Genomic DNA, 20,610 nt, shown 5'->3' on the forward strand with positions numbered 1-20,610 from the left:
TGTGTGTGTGTGTGTGTGTGTGTGTGTGTCTGTCTGTCTGTCTGTCTGTCTGTCTGTCTGTCTGTCTTTCTGTCTGTCTGTCTGTGTCTGTGGTTTTGGGGATAGGGCTCAAGTACTCACACATACTAAACAAATGATTTGCCACCAAGATATATCACATACTTAAATAAATGAGAGCTTGGGAACTCTTATGGAAGAGTCAGGGGAAGGATTGAGGACCCCAAAGGGGATAGGAACTCCATAGGAAGACCAACAGAGTCAGCTAACCTGAACCCTTGGGGGCTCTCAGAGACTGAACGACCAACCAAAGAGCATTAGATCTAGCCCCCTCCCACATCCCACACATATATAGTAGATATGCATCTCTGTCTTCATGTGGGTCCTGAACAACTGGAGTGGGGGCTGTCCTTAAAGCTGTTTTCTGTCTGTGGAATTCGTTCCCCCAACTCAGCTGTCTTGCCTGACCTCAATGGGAGAAGAAGAACCTAGCCCTGCAGAGACTTGATGTGACATGATGGATGGATACCTAGATGGGCCTCTGCTCTCTCAGAGGAGAAGAGAAGGGGGTGGGGAAGGGACTGGGGGGGCAGCAATCTGCATGCTAAATAAATAAATAATAAATGAATGGAAGTTTTAGGACCCCCAGGCTTCCTTGAACTGAGGATTCTCCTGCCTCTCTCAACAAGTCGAGCAGCTGGGCTTACAGGCTGCATCACCAAGTTTGGCTTGTGGATGGGTTTATTTCACGGAATCAATATTGTGATGTACATTGCCTTTAAAGCAAGACATCTGGAGCTGTGTGAGGGTCTAAGGATGAACTATCATGACTATTGTTTACAAAGCTAAGCTTGCAGAACAGGGACAGGGACTTAATTCTCTGACTTCAGAGAAAGTCCCAGGCATCCACTGCTCTTCCGGATGGGTGGAGGAAGAAATTTTAGGATAATGGAAAACTACAAAATATATTTTGTCCCTGTCTCTTAAATCCCCTAAATTTAAGGGAAAACAATCTTCAAAAGAGTCATAAAGTACAGGCATGGGTAACTGGAGGGGGTGCTTAGCTGAGATAAACTGCAGTGTTCTCAACCCTGGGTTTTGAGTCAACCCATAAGAGCTACAGTGTCAATGCCACGGTCACACATCTGACACCAGGGAAGAACACGGATGCCTAAGAGAGCGGCTGAGGCTTGCCCTTGGCTGAGGCTCAGCAGTGTCCTGAGAGGTGAAGGCTCTTGGGACACACAGTGATGGTACCCGAGGAAGATCAAGGAACACTGGCGGACCTCAAAGGAGAGAGGACTGTTTATTATTGTCCTCTGTAGAGACAGACACATGGCCACTATTCCCCATCATAGCCTCTCAGGAGAGATTCTGAGCATTAGGAAACTCAAGAGATGCCGAGTCGATGATTTGCCTTCAGGAACACACTGGATAGAATGACATCAAGTATCAACTCAGGGTGTGAGTTCAAGAGCTAGCACTGCTTAATGAGTATGAACTCTGCCCTGGAATGAGTTAGTACTGAATTCAAAACTGAACTCTGATAAGTCTAAACATTTTGAACCAAATAAAACCCTTACTGCTGGTTTACAGCTGAACAGTGTAGATTTCAGGGCCAGCTGGATCCAGGAACTTAAATAGTACATCAAAGCTTAAACCCAGTGTCTTTCTCTTGAACTCCATTTCCTCTATGTTGAGGTTGATCATAGTCTGTTTTGTGTCAACATGCCTCCCAGGACCTGTGGATATGTTCTCTACCACAACATTGAATGGAGAACTTCCTCAAGAGCTCTTGTCAAGATCTTGAAACCAACTAATTTACCTAAGATGGTCACAGGTCTAATCCAGACTTGAACTTATAGCCAGAAAGTTGTGTCTTCTTTGTGTCAGCTTCCCAGGTCTCAATTGCATCCTATGTTAAAATTTCAGACTCATGGGGTTACAGAGGACCTACCTGAACCAAATGGGGAGCAGAGCTTTCGAGAGGAACCACTAGGTGTAACTGTAAGGGAGCGAGATGAAGTTGGGGTGGACAGTAAACAAGGCCGACCAATATGGCCTTCAAGGTGACTGTTAGTAAGTCCGTGGACGTTTTGTCAGTGGTGTGGCTATAGTGGGGTCCAAGAGGTTGGGGAAGGAGACCAATTGGTCCACCTTCCCCATCACAGCCCTGCAGGTTGTTTACAGTACAAGAAAGTAAGGATAAAGCTTTTGATAGCCCAAGGCAGAACTTCCTAAGTCTCTCTAAGTCAGCCAGTACCCAGAAATAGATGGCCAACTTGGTGAAATTCTTTCTACCACTTTGTCAAAATATATTAAGTGTTTTGCTAATTTCCACAGATTCTGAAGGCCGATTTCCAAAACACGATGAGATTCTCTCTTCCCGATGCCAACTCTCTGGTGATAAGCACCACTCTCTCAGGGACACTGCAATCACCTGGTCCCTGGCACTTTCTTCTGGACACCTCATGTGGTTTTGTGGTCCATTCACTAGAGTTTACCCCTGTTTCCAGGGGTTGGTGGCAGGCAAAGCAGCTTTGTGATTCTACCACAGCACCAAATCAGCTGAGCCACAAATGAGTTACATCATGTTCCAATTCAGATTACTTCTCTTTGATTTAACAAAAATTAATTTAGAAAGGAATGTTCTATCTCTACCACACAAGGAAAGCCAGCATTGATTGCCATAAATAAACAATGAGCACACAATTAAGAGTAGAGTACAATGTCATTAAGTCCCAGCTGGACTCCAATCCTGCCCAGAGCCCAGCCACTGACTGCTCTCCTTGGCCACAGAGAGTAGTGCTGGCTAGAACATTATTGAGAACTGCCCCATTATTGTTCTCTTGGATGGAACAGCAACAAGAGCAGAATAGGAAAGAAAAGGCCTTTGGAATTTCTACAATGTATCCAAGTCACTTTAAAGACCGGTTAAAGTGCTGCCTCCCCTGAGGGCCACCTGCCTCCTCTCTGCCCTCTGTGCTGTACAGTGTCTTATACTCTTAACCCCAGTACTCCACCTTTAACCTTCCTTATCTCAGCTGGAGTGAAGACCCAGGGCACACGTCCATCCAGGCAGTGTTTGCTTTGGCCACACCCACAGAGGCCAGTGACAACTGGGCTGTCAGTGCCCTCGACAGCAAATGGATGTTTTAACCGCAAGGAAAGAGAGAATAATAGACACCCCTCTTGACCTGGTGAAACCCAAGATGACTGTTAGGAGGTGGGACCTTGGAGGTGATCAGGTGGTGAGAGCGAGCCTTCAGGAATAGGGTTAGTGAACCATATTGTAACAGTTAACCATAAGTAAGGCCCCAGGCAGCACTGTGGCCTTCCACCACAATCCACCATTGAAGAAGAGCCATCCATGAGCCATGATAGATACCGAACATGCTTGGACATCCAAGACCTCAGAACTGGGAGCAGTATGTTTCTGTGTATGAGCCCTCAGTCTAAAGTGACACACAGCAGTCCAAACCAACTGGCCTTTAGCTGGAATCCTTGGAGGCAGGGGCGTTAGTCTCTTTCTACTTACAGTCTGCTTTCTCCATGCCAGTGGCTGACATTCGCTGTGAGGCCTCAGTTTCTCTTCATGTAGGATTCCCCATGGGACCCCTTTGCCTGACTGGTTGGGGCTTCTTCTTGGAATAAAGGCTGAGCCAGTTAGCGACAATTGTACCCCTTTCATGGCTTGCCTCATGAGAGCCACCTGGACCACCTCTTTGGATTCTACTTTTTAGAATGCCAATCATTAGAAATATTGGCAGGTGGAGAAATGGCTTTGAAACCCACGTTTTATGACAGTCAAAGGTTTGAAGACCCATTAAACTACCTCAGTGCCCTGAGAATCGACACTTGTATGACCTTTGGAGAGAGGTCCCTCACTAAAGGGGCCAGAGAGGAAATAGGGTTCCCCCGAAACCGCTAACTCACGTTGAATGGAATCTTTGTGACTTTGCTCTGGTCCCACAGCCCCACCTGCCACTCAGATCTTCCAGAGTCAGGGAGCTGGCTCAGGCACCCATGAATCAGAAGTGTAAAGTACACCCAGGGCCGTGGCAAAAGGGCCCTCAGCAAGAGTAAGGCCATTGGTGAATAGAGCTTTTCCTTTAGACTGATTTCAAAGGAACAAGAAGCCCGCAGCCGTTCTGTGCAGCCCTTTCATGGTCTTGGTGCTCTTGGGGTGGGGGTGCGGTTGCTTTGGGCTGGGCAGGGGGTTTCAAGTGTGAGTCTATGTGTAAGTGAGCAGTGTGAGCACCGACAGAGCTTGGCCTTCAAGCAGCTGTTCTGGCCTTCACCCTACCCCATCCACCCACGGGGAGCGCGGCGTCCCCGCCTCTCTCTAGCCCTGGGTGAGCCTGGGGCAAATGCGCCTCTGGTCAGCTCCCCCCTGAGCTTGGAAAGCGACCCCCGTGAGCCCCGGGTTCAAAGGCCTGGCGCGGCAGTTCCAGCCCCTCGGAGGGGCGGGGAGGCGAAGGGGGTGGTGCGGGAGCCAGAAAAGCCTGAGCCACAGCCGGCCAGCCCTGAGCAGGGATGGGCAGCGCGCTCTGAAAGTTCGTGACCGCCTCAGCCAAGTAACTCTGAGCCGGGACGCGCAGCTCAGGCAGCGACAGGACTCGAAAGCTGTAGGCAGTCTCACTACCCTTTTGCGGTCACAAGCGGCCACCCTCCAGGCCCGGTGCTCCCGCGCCTGATCGGGGTTCATGGAGCCGGGGCTGTGGCTCCTTCTCGGGCTCACTGTGACCTCCGCTGCAGGTAAGCGGGAGGGGCGGGGCGGCGCGCCTCTCCACGCGGGAGTGCACACAAAAGGAAGCCAGGCGCGGGTCTGTGTTGCGGGGAAGCTGGTAAGTCTGGCTTTGCACCCTGAAGTCTCCCAGGGGCGGATAGAAGGGCCTGAAGACATAAAGATAACTTCCACTGGGTCTGGGGATTTTCAGTTTGGGAGACTTTCTTTGGGCACTTTTCAGAGACTATACAAAAATCGAGTTTCACCCAGTGAAGAGCAAATAGCTTTCAGACTTCACAGGGACTGAAATAACTCTCAAGTTTTTACTGAATGTGCACGGAGCTTTGTAAACTTTTTAAGGCATTTGGCTTAGTTTGGAGACTTGGGGGTGGGGGGGAATGCAACCAGCCTCCAGACATTGCAGAAGTTTGGTTGAGTCTCATTCTGGTTTGGGGGGCGGGGTAGTGGGTGCCAAGAACTCTGTGTCAGCAGCTTAGGAACCCTTCAATCCTCCTCCTGCAGGACTTGTGCCTTGCCCCCAGTCTGGGGGCTCTGGCAGAGCCAGTGTGTCCCAGGGTCCTCCTGAAGCTGGATCAGAGAGGGGCTGTGAAGAGACTGTGGCTGGCCCTGGTGAGAGGATTGTGTCCCCAACAGCTGCACTGCCTGCACAGCCTGAAAGCACTGGGCAGGAACGGGCACCAGGCAGGTCTGGGAAACAGGAGGACAAGGGGCTGCCTGCACACCGCCGACCTCGCCGCTGCACGTGCTTCACTTATAAGGACAAGGAGTGTGTCTACTATTGCCACCTGGACATCATCTGGATTAACACTCCTGAGTGAGTTGGCCTAGGGGTTGGGGGAGGAGTGTGGCTCTGTGCCAGCCCTGAGGCTTCAGGGTTTTTTGCTCAGACCTCAGCCCACCTCATTCAGATCCCTGAATGTACCACGGTACAGCGTTCAGCTCTTGCAGTGGCTCTGGGCAGCATGACTCCTATCACAGGCCAGGGGCAACCCACCTCCCCTCTGAGAACCAAACCCCAAAGAAACTCAGTGCTGGATTTGAGATGGGGTGGGGTGGGGCTTTCGATGCTCACAGAGTTCTATGCTCCTACCCCAGAGGCTCGTTGTGCTGAGCCTTCCTCCTAACCCTCTTTGGAATCCCCTAAGAGCAGCTTCGGGGTGGGGGCAAAGTAGGAAGGTAGGCTTGGCAGACCCAAATGATAAATATCCCTTGAAATGGCTTCTTCCATTTCTGCCCATCTTAGATGCCAAGCCAGAGTGACACATGTGGCTTACATAGCTGCTACTCCCCAGGGCTGACCCCAGTGTCCACAGCCATGGCCCCAGAGGGTCTCTCTGATCTGTCTTAAAATCTCTCACAAATACCTAGTAGCAGGTACTGATGTATCTAAGTGTCTCTCGGCGTCACCTTTGATAAGGGGCACCCTCCCCTGGAGCCATAGAGAAGGTTTCACTATTTTATATTCCACTCAGTCCCCACTGGACCTCTGGGGTTTACCCCTGTGCTAAGATATGACTTATAAGCAGCTATAGGGCGTGTCCTTGTGGCTGCTATCTCACAGCTTGTCTCTTGGATCCCTTGAATCTTGGTCTGGATGATGATAAACTCAGTTCCTTGGATGTTCTCTGCATCTCTAGGGACATCTACTTGAACTTGCCTAGGAGTCCTTGTCTGGGAGCTTGGAGATGGCTGAGCATAACCCCTCAGCCTGGAAAGGCAACTAATTATTCTCCTTCAGGGTTTCCTCTGTCTGGAGGCCCATTGGTGTCAGGGTCCCCTGGGTCATGGCTTTGAAGAGTCACCCACCACCTAGATTTTAGTAATAAAACACACAGGAGAGGGGTACTCTGAGGGTCCAGTGTCTTCTGAATCTGTTGACAAGACCCCTAACCATATCCAGGTATGTCTGAAATTTCCCCAAGTGTCCAGAGTGGCAGGCAAAACTGGCTTCACTGAAGAGTCACCCAGACTCCTGCATAGGTCCTGGGCTCAGGTGGACCCTGGGTTTGTTTAATCATGGCTGCTATTGTCCTGCAGCATCTAATCCCTTACTGTACCAAGAGCTGCCTGAGACTTCTCGGTTCTGTAGCTGATCTCAGTGGAGCCATTTACTCTCCACCTGTGTCTGATGAGGCCCTTATACAATCTGCTGGCCACAATGGGGAGATGGGAGGGTTACAGGGGTGAGTGTTGGGTCGCCCTGTATTGGTGTCTCTTCTCAGAGTCTTGAGCTCATCTTTTCTCAGAACCACCACCACCCTGACTGCTGTCCTTAATACCTAACCATTTGCCGTTGTTATTCCCACAAATGAACACCCCAGAAAGGGGATCCCTAGGCAGTCACAAAGCCCTGGTCCTGGTCTTGGCTAGAATCTAGAATCTAGAACCTCAAGCTGTAAGTTTAGAAGAATAGAGAAGAAATTCAGCAGGAAGGCACAGGGTGGAGTCAGGGATTGGAAACTCCTTTAGGTCTCTGCTTGCTGTCCAGTGTTTTTTTTTTTTTTAACTTATTTTATTAGATATTTTCTTCATTTACATTTCAAATGATATCCCGAATGTCCCCTATACCCTCCCCCCACCCTGCTACCCTGCCCACCCACTCCTACTTCTCGGCCCTGGCATTCCCCTGTGCTGGGTCATATAAAGTTTGCAAGACCAAGGGGCCTCTCTTCCCAAAAATGGCTGACTAAGCCATCTTCTGCTATATATGCAGCTAGAGACACGAGCTCTGGGGAGTATTGGTTAGTTCATATTGTTGTTCCACCTACAGGGTTGCAGACCACTTCAGTTCCTTGGGTAATTTCTCTAGCTCCTCCACTGGGGTCTCTGTGTTCTATCCTATAGATGACTGTGGGCATCCACTTCTGTATTTGTCAGGCATTGGCATAGCCTACAGAGATAGCTATATCAGTGTCCTTTCAGTTCTTGCTGGCATATGCAATAGTGTCTGTGTTTGGTGGCTGATTATGGGATGGACCCCCGGGCGGGGCAGTCTCTGGATGGTCCATCCTTTCGTCTTAGCTCCAAACTTTGTCTCTGCCACTTCTTTCATGGGTATTTTATTCTCTATTTTAGGGAGGAATGAAGTATCCACGTGTTAGTCTTCCTTCTTCTTGATTTTCTTGTGTTTTGGAGATTGTATCTTGGATATTCTATGTTTCTGGGTTAATATTCACTTATCAGTGAGTGCATATCAAGTGACTTCTTTTGTGATTGGGTTACCTCACTCAGGATGATATCCTCCAGATACATCCATTTGCCTAAGAATTTCATAAATTCATTGTTTTTAATAGCTGAATAGTACTCCATTGTGTAAATGTACCACATTTTCTGAATCCATTCCTCTGTTGAGGGACATCTGGGTTCTTTCCAGTTTCTGGCTATTATAAATAAGGCTGCTATGAACACTGTGGAGCATGTGTCCTTATTACCAGTTGGAACATCTTCTGGGTATATACCTAGAAGAGGTATTGCTGGATCTTCCGGTAGTACTATTTCCAGTTTTCTGAGGAACTGCCAGACTGATTTCCAAAGTGGTTGTACAAGCTTGCAATTCCACCAGCAATGGAGGAGTAGTTCCTCTTTCTCTACATCCTCGCCAGCATCTTCTGTCCCCTGAATTTTTGATCTTAGCCATTCTGACTGGTGTGAGGTGCAATCTCTGGGTTGTTTTGATTTGCATTTCCCTGATGATTAAGGATGCTGAACATTTTTTCAAGTGCTTCTCAGCCCTTCGGTACTCCTCAGTTGAGAGCTGTCCAGTGTTCTTAGCACTGCTTGGGTGGGAACTGAACACCTGGGACATGTCCTAGAGGCCCCATAAACACCCTGAGATATTTGAGATCCTGTGCTGGAATTCTGAGCTGTCTTAGGTGGGGTAAAAGGACTCCATGGACCATCTGCTTCTTCTGGGACAGCCACCTGGAGGAGTTCTCCTCGTGTCTGGTCCACATCTTCCTCTCTCCTCCTACCTTGATTTACTCTACCCAGTGGGAGGGAAGGGGTGAGTCCAGTGTCCCCGTGTTCCCGTTCAACTTCTTGGGAAACAAAAGTGACAGTTGCCAGACTAGAGCACTTGAAATTCAGACAGGATAAATACGTTAGCTGGGAGATGTTTCCTGGATGGCCTTACTCTCTTTCTGTGCATGCAGACGTCTGCATGCACACACCATCCATTCTCTTCCTCCTCTCCTTCCTTCCCTTAAGTAGATCCATTTGCTATCTTTAAAATATTGTAAACAAGATTACAATGAGAGAAAATGAGCTCTATAGGCCTCCAATGGAATAGAAGAACCTGAAAAGTTACTGACTAACTCACAAGGTCTACATCTTCCTCTCAGGCACTCCCATCTCAGCCCCTCCCTCTCACATAATTTCTGTCATAAAGGGACCTAGTGTTCTCACTCCCCAAGTGCCCCCAACTAGGCTGCAGCAGTTCCTAGTCTCTATGTCTGGCTGCTCAGGTGGAGGGAGGAGTCTCGACCCTTGTTTCTAAACCAAGAACCTTGAACTTTGGGAGTTTCTGCCTTTTCATGATGCTCCAGTTCCTGTCCACTGGGTTGCATGGGGATCAAGTCCACCCTCTGCTTTTGTCTTTGAAGGACACTTGTGAGGGCCTTCTGAAGGTTGTGCTGAGTGCGCTTGATTCTACATCCCAGGCTCTGAAGGAATGACGTTGGAAGTTACCATCAAGCCCCACCCGAGTCCCTGTGGGATGCTAACTGCCTAATTTAGGCTCAAGGGACCTTTATATCCAAGACTCTCCTAAAGATGAGCTCTGAGGTTCTGTGGTTTCGCCATGTTTGTCAGACCCTGAGCTCAATTAGACTATACTCACACACTCAGTATGCAATAGATGCTCCATCAATGTTGGCTGACTTTTGGTTAAGTCCTGAACCTAGTTTTGCTTCCTCACTTTAACTTTTGCCATGGCTCTAGTCTGAAGGATTTTCTCTCTCCTGGGAGATCTATTTGTTCAGAATGTGTGGCCCTATTAGAGACTCAGCCCTTCCCTGCACTGTGGAGGTGTACACCTTTCCAGGTGCCTCACCCGTAATTTTCCTCATGGTCTCCAACAAAGCCCATGGACCTAAAGATCCACATTTGACCTTTACCAGTTGGACTTCTTGGCATCTGAGATCACAACTAACAGATGGCACAATGTTTCCTAAAACTTGCCTCAGCCATGTGAAGAACCCCAACTTCCCACAACCTGCAGTCAAATTCCAACATTGCCAACAAAACCAGAAACAAATCCAAACCAAGGAAAACCCATTCCATCTTGTCCTGGAAAATCCACAAAGCCTAAGAAAGTGATTAGGGAGGTGGTGCATGGGATGTCACGTGTATACACATGTGCGTTGAAGTGTGGTACATGGGATCTCATGTGTGTGCACATTTGAGTGGGGAGGTGGTGGGTGAATGTTATATGTGTACATACTCGAATGCTTAGGGCTGCCCTGCCTGCACAAGTGTGCTTATAACACATGTGTCCTACCTTCAAGGAAGGTGGGGATTGTATCACTCCGAGTTCACCAGAGAGATAGAAGCAATAGGATGTGTCTGTACAACCATGTAGAGGCAGAGGAATTACTGTTATATGATCACAGTCAAAGGCCACCAATGGCTGAAAACTCCAGTGAGAGATGGTGACACAGACTTGAGAGCAAAAGGAGCCCAGAATCAGAATTCTGTTTTTGTAAGGGGACCTGAGTCTTGAAGGCTGCCAACTGGCTAGACAAAGGCTATCTAGGTTGTGGGAGACAACCTGCTTTGCTCAGAGGGTACTATATACATGGCAATGACATCTGAAAAAGACTCTTACAGCTGCTTCTAGGTTGGTGGTTGACCAAACAACTGGGCATTGAAACAAAATTAACCCCCTTGGAACATTGGTTCTAACATGCCCCACAAAGAGGTCCCTTCTGAGGTAGGTGGTTGCAAATAGTTCTGAAATAGCAACAGAGTGACCAGGGAACCCAGCAAAGAGCCTGATGTGTGCTTCCTCACCCCTGTGCCAGGGGACCCGCCATCTGTTAATCCCTTAGGGACATCTGAGGGAGCCACTGTGATGCTGAGATGGCGACCATGTTTCCCAAACAAAACTCTGAGCCACATGGCTGACAAGCAGGAATGTATTTATGGAAAGAGCAAGCCAAGACACTGAATCGTGACTGTGGCATGGTGGAGAGACTGGTACTATCTTCCATCTCTGCTTGGCTTTGAGTTCTGTCCAACCTTCTCTGTATGACAGGAGGTGCCATCCACTCCCTGCTTCCCCTCTGTAGGGTGCAGTTTCTGGTGCAAGTGTAGGGGAGTGACCCAGGGGTCTCCCCAAGTTTCTCTAACTGACACCTCCTAAGGACATCCAGCCTGCTGCCCAGCCTTTGCCAAAGCATGCCACGCTGACTTAATCCCTCAGGAATGGCATTTGTTTTGCGTTCAGTAGAGAGTACACTGATAATGATAATAATTAACACAACATTTGAACTTGCATTTTAATGTCTTTTACTGCAGAAAGGCACAAGTCGTGCTCTCAGCATCTGTGATCTTCAAGAAAGGCCTTTTAGCAGGTTTCAAAGAGCAGCTGCCCAACTGTTACAAGATTCCAGTGGAATTTAGGGTCTGGGGCCCTAGCTTCCTGCAGACTAGAGCATTTCAGGATCCCAATAAAAGTCACCCTGTTCTGTGAGCCAGCCCTCGGTGGGATCATGCCTGTGGTGGGTTTATTTGAACAGAGAGGGCAGTCTTTGTGGCCATCCTTGTGTTGGGAACACGTCACGAGTGACTGACAGGCCCACAGTGACAATGTGGATTTGTGAGAGCTCTGCAGCTCTGTTTGTGGGATGTGTTTGTGTGTGTCCTCCACAGTTTTCAGGAGGCTGAGTCGTTTTCCTGGGGTTGTAGGAACCCTCGGCTCAGTAGTGTGGCTTCTGGAACGGTCTTCTAAGGTGCCCCCTGTTTATCATTTTTAGCACAGGCCTACCCACTGTGCTGTAACTAACTCCTGCATCCATTCTTTTGATGGTGTGTGTGTGTGTGTGTGTGTGTGTGTGTTCTCATATGTATATGGTTGCATGTGTGTTTATGGGTGGAGGCCAGAGGTCCATCATGTGTTATCCTCAGTCATTCTGCATCTTGGTTTTTGAGACAGGGTCTCTCCCTGGGCTTTAGGACTCACTGATTCAGTTAGATTGACTACCCAGCATGTTCCAGGGATGCCTCTGTTTTCATCTTCTCAATGCTGAGGTTGAACTCACCACCACATCCGGCTTCTTATGCGGGTGCTCGAGATCGAAACTCAGGTCTTCATGCATGTGTAGCTTCACTGACTGGGCCATCTCCCCAGCCTCAGAAACACCTTTATGAATACCACTTCTTCACGGCAGTGGGTTTGGCTCTGGGACATAACTGTTATCTCTGGCCACCTCTGTTCTTTGCAAGGGTGACGTCGATTCATGTACACAACTCTTTGGAAGAATATATCTGCCCCTTTGCAGGATTAGTTTTACAGACAAAAAGACATACACAAGCAAAACCACAAACTGTTGGCCCATCGTATGTATACATTTTACTCTGGAAGCTGAGTGTTGACTTGTTGAGATGACCGTTAACCTTTGAGAGCTGTGGGTGGGCCCTTGGATCTGGTAGTGTATGTGCCTGGCATACCGGCAGGTTTAGCCTGATGGCAGAGATGCTGGGATAGACAGGTGTGGGTCTGAGGGATCCACAACCCCTTGACTCCATCCTGGGTGGGAGTTTTCTTTTTCTGACTGTTGTTTCGTGCTCTACCATTCCTTAAGTCCATGCCCTGACCAGTCTCTCACCGCCTGGTGCGATCACAAAGAGAGATGCATTTGCTTAAACCCGTTCTCCCTTGCTGTCCAGAGTCTCACATACCTTGGGTCCGAGACTCATGGCATTTAGGGAGAGGGGGACCCCAGGACTCCCTCATGTGATTTTTCACAACCAGGAGAAGAAAAGCCATGTGTCATTGAAGAAGTTAAACTCTAGGGTCATATCGTCTTGTTAGCAATTACACTTGGAAGATGTCCCTCTGTGGGTCTCAGTTCCCTGTGTGCCTGTAGGGGAGTGAAGAGTCTGTGAAGGTAACTGGGGGAAATATCTGTGGACTGGTCAGCATAGTCCTTAGGAATAGTCACCGGCCAAGTCTAGAAAACATAGCCATCACAATCCAGGACAGCCTCTACCCCTGCGGAAACCTCTCTCCACAGAGTGACTGTCTTGCTATTTTTCATCCCATGCTTGGACATCAGTGACTACAGAATTCCTTCTCAAGTTGACTTCTTGGACCAAGAGACCTCTTGGTATCTCTCTTGGCCAGGAGTAACTCATCTGCAAGTGCCTACCCTCCGTGCCTCTCAGACTTGCAGCATTTCTGATGCTGTCTTTTCTGTCTGTTGGTGTCCAGTTAACATAAAGGTTTCTAGACCTTGGGAAAAGGTGTGTCTGGCTGTCCCCGTGGCTGATAAGTAGCTAGATAAAGCTACCTTTGGCCAAAGGTTGTTACAGGTTAGGGTGGGATTTTTGTCCCGCCCTCTTCTGTTACTTCCTGTTGCTTCTCTTTGTTCTTGGTAAATTATCAGAAGACTTGGGGACTGGAGCATGGAGCTCCCTGAGATTCCTGGTATAGGTGTGGTGCTCCCCCAGGTCCTCCACAGGTTCTCTTGGCACAGTAGGCAGCACCTGGCCATCTTGGGGTTCGTTAAAGACACTGTTCGGCGTCTCTCTGTTAGATCCTGTGGAGTGTTGGAAGGAAGGCAAGGCCTGCCTTCTTACCTGGAAGACTCTAATGGAGTCCAAGCAAGGGATCTGTAGCTGACAAGCCCTGGGGTTCAGAGCTTCCCACTTCATCTCGGTCCAGACCTAGTCCCTGAAGTAGGTACAGGAGACGGAGTCGCCAGCAATGATGGAGAGGAGACTGTACAAGTACACATGGACTGCTGAGAAAGAACTGCATGGTGCTTTCAAGAAAGGTGTGTAGGAAATAATGCTGGCCTAGTTCATGGTTCTGACTGTTCACACTCTCCCCTGACTCTTGAGCTTGAGCTTTCTTATGTATCCGTTTCCATCTCCTCCTTGGGTAGTCTAACACCTTACATGTCAGTTTTCAACTTGAATAACTTAGGTCTTAGAGCATGTGACAAGAAGACTTGAGGACTTTGGAGTTCAATTTAGAGTAGGTTTGAAGGTCATCTCCACAAGGTGACCTTTCTCTGGGCTTCCCACTGGCTGAAAGCCCGAGTCAAGAGGAGGAGAGCTCTTGCCTGGGAGCAGAGTCAGGCTTGGCTGGAATGCAGCTGAGCCCTGCCTGAGGCTCACCAGCGACTTGAATGGAAGCAAGAAAGCTTGGTGAGAAGAGGCTGTGACCCTGCATGACCCCAAGGGGGCATTTGGGTTTCCCCTAGACGAAAGGGGTGTTGCAGTTAGGAACTTGGCCTTAAATCTAAAAGCCTTTGCAAGTCTCTGACATCTCTGGTGTGGTTTATTCCTACAAGAATTTAAAACAAAGGAAGCTGGGAGGTAAACAATGTTTTTCTTAAGGAGGCTCCTTGGCCATGACTGGAACCGGACTGACTTCAACATTCCAGCTCTCAGTCCCGAGCTGCGCCCTTCACGTCTCCGGATGTCTGCTGGGGAGCTGTTAGAGAGTTCTGTTCACACTGGAGGAGACCCTGTTTAGCCACTACTCGACTTTCAAGGTCGCATGAGAAAACGGCCTGCTGCTGTTCTCTGTGGGTACAATGGCACTGAATAAGAAAAACACATATGTGCAAAGATTCACATGTGCACGTGTGCAAGCCCAGCATGTCTACATGAGTGCAGACCCTTGTGCCCCTTCCACTGCTCTCAAAGGGAAAACAGACTTTTCAGAATGGCTGGACGCAGTGGATGCTGGGTTGTTTGTCTAGGCACAGTACAGGAGGCTAAATTCCTAGCAGCCCACAGGTCTCCCTAGACTAAAGTGACAGGACAGGACCGTGCTGCCGCAGCCTCCTCAGCTGTGACACTGAGTCTCAGAGCCAAGGGCTCTTCAGCAACTTGGCAGCACACAGCCTGGCCTTCTTTTATGGCCTTCCGAGGCAGGCTTAGCAGGAGGCTCTAGTAAACAGGGACAGAGTTCCACATCCTGACCCAGTAAGTTAAAAACCAGAAACAGATTTCTTGAGTCTGTTAGAAAAGGCCCAGAGACAGAAGTGGCCAGAGGGACGAAAGGCCAATGGTGAATGTGGGAAGAGAAATTGCTTAGCTGAAAGTTAGAAGCAACTAATTGAGAATACAGAACTGATTTCCGTGTGCCTCTTGTGGGACGAAATGGAGGCTGAAGACCAAGGAGTTTCTGGGCATGGAGGCACCAACACGTTAGCATGGGAAGGCAAGGTATTTTCATAAAGTTGTAATGAGAGAAAAGTCTATACCTGCACGATACCAAGCGCTTAGGTGCTGACCTCATGCCTGCCCACCTTTGGCTGTTTCCCTACCTGACTTCTCACTTGAGGGTAAAGCTTGACCCTCCAGCAGGAGCCAGGCATTTTAGTGTTGAGGGAAGCCTTGCATTTACCAGCACTGCCAAGATGGCACTGCACTCAGCCACATGCAAGACCTTGTTATCAGCGTGATGACATTTGATCAAGCCAAGTCATCAAGACCCTTTCTGTCCTGAACCTGGACTCCCCTGCGAAGCAGCCAGGCGGGCCTCCTTCACATCCTGCAGGGAACTGAAAGAAGCATGTGATAGTGTAGGCAGTTGTGAAAACCCCCGCTTCAGGGACCCCCTCCTTCCAGTACCTGCTCCGATCTGCCTCCCCAGGCCCCACGTCTGGCAGCTATTTTGAGCCCCATCTGTCTGCAGCTTTGCATAAAGTTGTAATGAAGCCAGGTCAGAGAGACAAGGGTTCTCATGCCTACATCTGACTTGCAGTTCGCCAGGGTCATGTGGGGCTGGAAAGAGAAACTCTCGCTCCTTTGATGCTTTTGGTCGCACAGCGGAGGGGAAGCTACCCATTCCAAGGGTTCTTTAGATGTCCTATTTTCTACATTATTCGCCTGACTTTTCAGGGGAGAACAGAGCCTTTAACTCTTAAGCTTCCTCATAAACATGCTAGAGAATTTCCCATCATCCTGTGTTCCTCTGATCCCTGTGCGAAGAAGGGCGAGCTGCTTCTGTGTTCCAGGGAGCTTGGAGACGATGCTTTCTCTGGCTTTGGGTTTTATGGAAGTTTTGCTTGTTTGTTTTTCTAAGGCCCAGTTAGCTGGGTGAAGCTTTCGAAATACAGTTGGTGAGACCCTGGGAACCTCTCAGACTGGTGAGGCAGTGGTGGGTGCTGAGTGCTCCTGTCAGAGTCAAGTTCTGCAGGCTTTCTCTGGGGATTGAGTGGCTGATGGTGCTTGGGTGCTGTCGAGGGTTCTTGAGAGGCTACAGGTGGAATGTGAAATTAGGCGGACCTTTACAAATAGTCAAGCAACCTTCACTGTGTCAGGTCCTTCAGTGGAGAAGAAACACACCCAGGATCTCAGATAGTCATCAGTTTGGCTGGAGCTTGGGGCCTCCCTACTGAGGGTCCCCTCCAGTCTGGTCCATGCCTTGTCTATCTATGCAGCCTGCTCTGACTAGCATGGTATATGTATGGCCATAGTGGTCACGATGAGATGGACATCCTACACTTGGGGTGATCTGAAGACGACATTTCTCCTAGGGAGGCGGACTCTTACCACTAACTGTTTGCCCCACAGTCACTATGTCAACCATCCATAACCTGAGATGACTAATACTGTCAACTTGATGGTATAGAACCACCTGTCTAGTTGAAAACGTTCTTGCACGCCTGTGAGGCAGATTACAGATTGGGTTAAGTGAGGTGTTAGACTTTCCCTAAAAGTGAGCTGTACTGTTTCATGGACTGTGTCCTGGCCTATATAAAAAGGAAAGCGCTAACTGAGAACCAGCACTCTTTTTCTCTGCTCCCTGCCTGCAGATTCGATGTATCAGTTGCCAAGTGCTCCTGCTGCTGTGTCTTCCAATCCCCTCATTGCTGGGATTAAAGGTATGGCCACCACTACCTAGCTCAGTGACATTCTTCTAATACCTTCTATCTCCCAGTGGTGCTATGATGACTTCATATTGTGACCCCAGCCAGAGCTTTATCCTTTAATTAGGTCAGAGCCCTTGGACCACTAATCCCCTTGGGTTTTGTCATTCAATAAAGTTGGCAATTAAGATTGATTGCCACACCTTGGTGTTGTGGGATCGTAATCTCAGATTCTGGTGGTGGTAGGGAAGCCAAGATAAAGGTGATAGAATGATTTTAAGGCTGGAGTAGAAAACTTAGTGAAAATAAATAGTAAGAAGAAGTAAAACCATGTTTGTGGATGTGGGTAAGTGGTAGAGTATTTGTCTAGTTGCATGAGGCCCTAGGTTTAATGTCCAGTATTTGGAGTGGGTGGGGTTAATCATTGTGTCTCCCAAAACAGGTGGATGGGAGGCCAAAATAGTAGAAACCCACTCAGCCAACTGGGAATTTTGAACATTTAGGAGACAGTGAGTCAAGACCTCACCTTCTTCACCCAGCAGATCTTACTGGGGCTCTGTGATAGTGCTGAGGAAGGATATTCACCAGACTCATGTGCACAGCTGAGTGGCAGACACAGTTAGGGGCTGAGCCGGACAAAGTTCTGCTGTTTTAACCCCAGTATATTGTGTCAAGGTTAGTCGCCAAGGATACTATACCTTCAGAAGAAAATGTGTCCCTCAGTCTTAGAACTGACAATGAGGTCAGTGCCCAATAGTGAGGAACACTGTTTGGGAATGTCTTCAAAGTCATCAATCAATCACAGCCTGGGACCCTCGGGGACTATGATAAATCAGGGCACAGAGCAGCCCCACAGTACCTTTGGACCTTGTGCTCCTTCATTGGGAATTTTGGGAGAGAGAGAGAGAGAGAGAGAGAGAGAGAGAGAGAGAGAGAGAGAGAGAGAGAGAGAGAGAGAGAGAGAGAGAGTGTCTGAGTGTCTCATCTGAGAAAGGACAGGGAAACTGAGGCAGGTGAGTGGCAGGGGGTGGCTGGCAGGATGAGGAAAACTGGAAACTGGATTCAAGGAGACAGGAACCCCTGACATTGACCTCAGTTTCTGGATGGAGAAACCCTTACTCTCCATTATCAACAGTGATATTCCATCTCCAAGATTGTTTTCCCACACCATCCTATTCATCTGTACACAGCAGGCAACCTACAGATGTTTGTTGACATAAAGAGAATGACTAGCTGGCACTTCTGCATCTTGTCACACTGGAGAGAACACAATTGTAACTCGCTAATGTTTCAGAGTTAGAAGACACCATGGTAGATGACACCTTCCTTGCCTGAAGAACTAAGCTTAAGATGATGGCCCAGTGGTTGCATCTAGGGAAGGCTTTAATGGACTCTGAAGTTGAGCCATGGCCAGACAGCATGCCAGGGTCTCAGAGTTGTCTATAGAGTTGTGGGAGGTTGTATCCAGCGATGGCTGCTGTCTCCTGACCACTTACTAGCTAGTGGGAATTACTTGTGTCTCCTCTCTTGGCTGGGCCAGCATGGTCCCCAAAGCCCCATGGTCCCCAAAGTACACTGGACTGCCCCATCTTCTTTGCTTGACTGCTTCAAAAGGAAAAGCATGAAAAGAAGGAGGCAGATCTTGAACTTGACACATGTTCTGAGAGAACAATGGACATTCCCTACTCTTGGAGAGATATTCAACTAGATCTTTAGTTTTTCTAACTTAAAATGACAACTATATTTATTAAAAAAAATAGTTAGAGGTACAAATTTTGTAAGTGTTTCCCTCTGCCTGGCTGACTTCGCGTTATGAGAGAGGTCACTGACACAGGGGCTGTAAGTTCAGGTGCCCACCACAGTCAGATTTTCAACTACCAAGCCGAAAGCGGCAGACACTGAAGTATTGCAAGGTCTGTAGCCTTGGGTTAGGTGGAGTGTTTTCTTGCAGCCATCTTGAGGCCAGCACTGCCATGGCAAGATGTGGGGCTGCGGCCCAGACCACCTCAATCAAGCAGGAGAAGCTGAACACACTGTGGGATGGAGAGAGGTGGCCATGCCAATGTGCTAATCTGTACGTGAAACTTTGCTTTGTAGGCAGGACCTCCTATCTGATTTATGGTGTTTGCTCAGACCCTTCTCCAGCAGGTGCTGTTAAATACCATTCAGTGGGGGAAACGAGGAGCCATTTTTCTTTCAGTGTGACCCACTTTCCTACTGGTTTAGAACTCAGCAGATGAAGCCCCTCTGCTGATTCCCAGCTGGATGTTTGTTATGTCTGTGCCCACTGTTGAACTGCCAGCATCACAGATAGAAAGGGGGAACTCTCTTGTTTCTCTAGAAAAAAAAACAAAACAAAACCCTAAAACCATGAAGTGTGTGTGTGTTTCCCTAAAGTCATTCTCCTTGTTTAAAAACTTCTCACAGAGAGATAAATGAATGGTGTTCAGTGTGTCTCTGCAGATGAAGATGAATGCAGGCGACTTGGGAGTTTAATATTTAATAACATTTATATATGACATTTGGGAAAACTTGAAAAACAAAGATGCTGTGATCAATAAGATTCTGGCATCCTTGTCACTGATTAAGTAATGAGTGTTCTTGGTACATAAGTTGAGAGATAATTTATTACACAAGCACACAAAGCACTAGGCATTGCATCTGTAGGTATGACGGAGAGCATGTTGTCTATCCATCCCTTCATCTGCTTCCCTTGTGTGGAGCTCTGTGGTATAACTGGCATGGACAGATGGAAGAACTGCCTGTCTCTACCAAGAACTGCATTATCTGAACCCAACTGTTAAACAGTAGGCAATCACAGTTGGGTTGAGTGTACTGGTCCAAGGTTCTCAGCTAATTTAACTGTTTTCATGGTTCTACTATTGAGTGTTTAGTTTTGTCCATTCAGGGAACGGTGACAAAGGGCAGTGACACAAATAAAGTAGAGACTCTTGTGAGATGGGAGGTGGTGTGTGGCCTTCCTGCCAGAATGACGGAGGGCAGTAAACAGCACTGTTGTGGTCTTCAGGTTTCTTTATTGCTTAGTCACACATCACAAAGACAGCAGGCCTGATGAGTGGAATTTTTCTGCTGATGAAATTCACAACTTCTCAAACCAATTAGATAATCAAAGGATCTAATTTTCATTCACTTCTAATGCTTTTCTGGACATGTTCCCACATAGGATCTCATTCCAGCAAGTGCCTGACAATCTTTTTGTGTACTGTGAGGGTGGAGTGCAGGTCATGTAAGTGGTTTATAACTTAATAATGGAATTACCAGGCAATCTCTCTGTACCCTGTGTACTCTTTCTATGCCTGAACATACAGGCTTGATGTTTCTCCTTTATCAGTTTTTCATCTCCCAGTAGCATGAGAATGCTTGCAGGCATGGATGTGTCTATATTTCACACTGAAAATAATCCCAGCTATATGGTGGGTACTTAAGAGCTCATGAAGTTCTCTGTGATGATGTTTTCCATGACTGAGCTCATCCAGACGCAAAGAATCTGGTCTTGTCAAGTTGGGATCACCTCACAGTTAGCAACCAAAGACTCAATTACTTTGTTTTGGTTTTGGTTTTAATTTCTTTTGCGTTTTAGTATTTTGTTGTGGTTGTTGATTTCTTCCTATGAGGTCTCATTCTGTTGGTCATCCTATTCTGGAATTCACTGAGAAGCTGAGGCTAAGGTCTGAGAGTAATCCTCCTGCCTCAATTCTTATTCTACTTTGTATTAAGTCTGTGGCTAGTATGAAAGAAGTAAAGCTCTCTCTTCCTCCTCCTCCTCCTCCTCCTCCTCCTCCTCCTCCTCCT

The 20,610-nt window shown here is 48.1% G+C and overlaps 1 protein-coding gene across 1 annotated transcript in view; it reads left to right on the forward strand.

Annotated features, from left to right (window-relative positions):
• Positions 1 to 4,516: 4,516 nt before the first annotated feature.
• The window catches only part of Edn3 (endothelin 3), a 24,712-nt gene continuing 8,618 nt past the window's right edge, over positions 4,517 to 20,610 (forward strand). The window contains exons 1-2 of the mRNA XM_021194561.2: positions 4,517 to 4,755; positions 5,249 to 5,561. Coding sequence (XP_021050220.1) covers positions 4,704 to 4,755; positions 5,249 to 5,561 — 365 coding nt within the window. The 5' untranslated portion in view covers positions 4,517 to 4,703. The remainder of the gene's footprint in view (positions 4,756 to 5,248; positions 5,562 to 20,610) is intronic.

Source organism: Mus pahari, chromosome 3 (genome assembly GCF_900095145.1).
Source record: "Mus pahari chromosome 3, PAHARI_EIJ_v1.1, whole genome shotgun sequence".
Taxonomy (NCBI): Eukaryota; Metazoa; Chordata; class Mammalia; order Rodentia; family Muridae; genus Mus; species Mus pahari.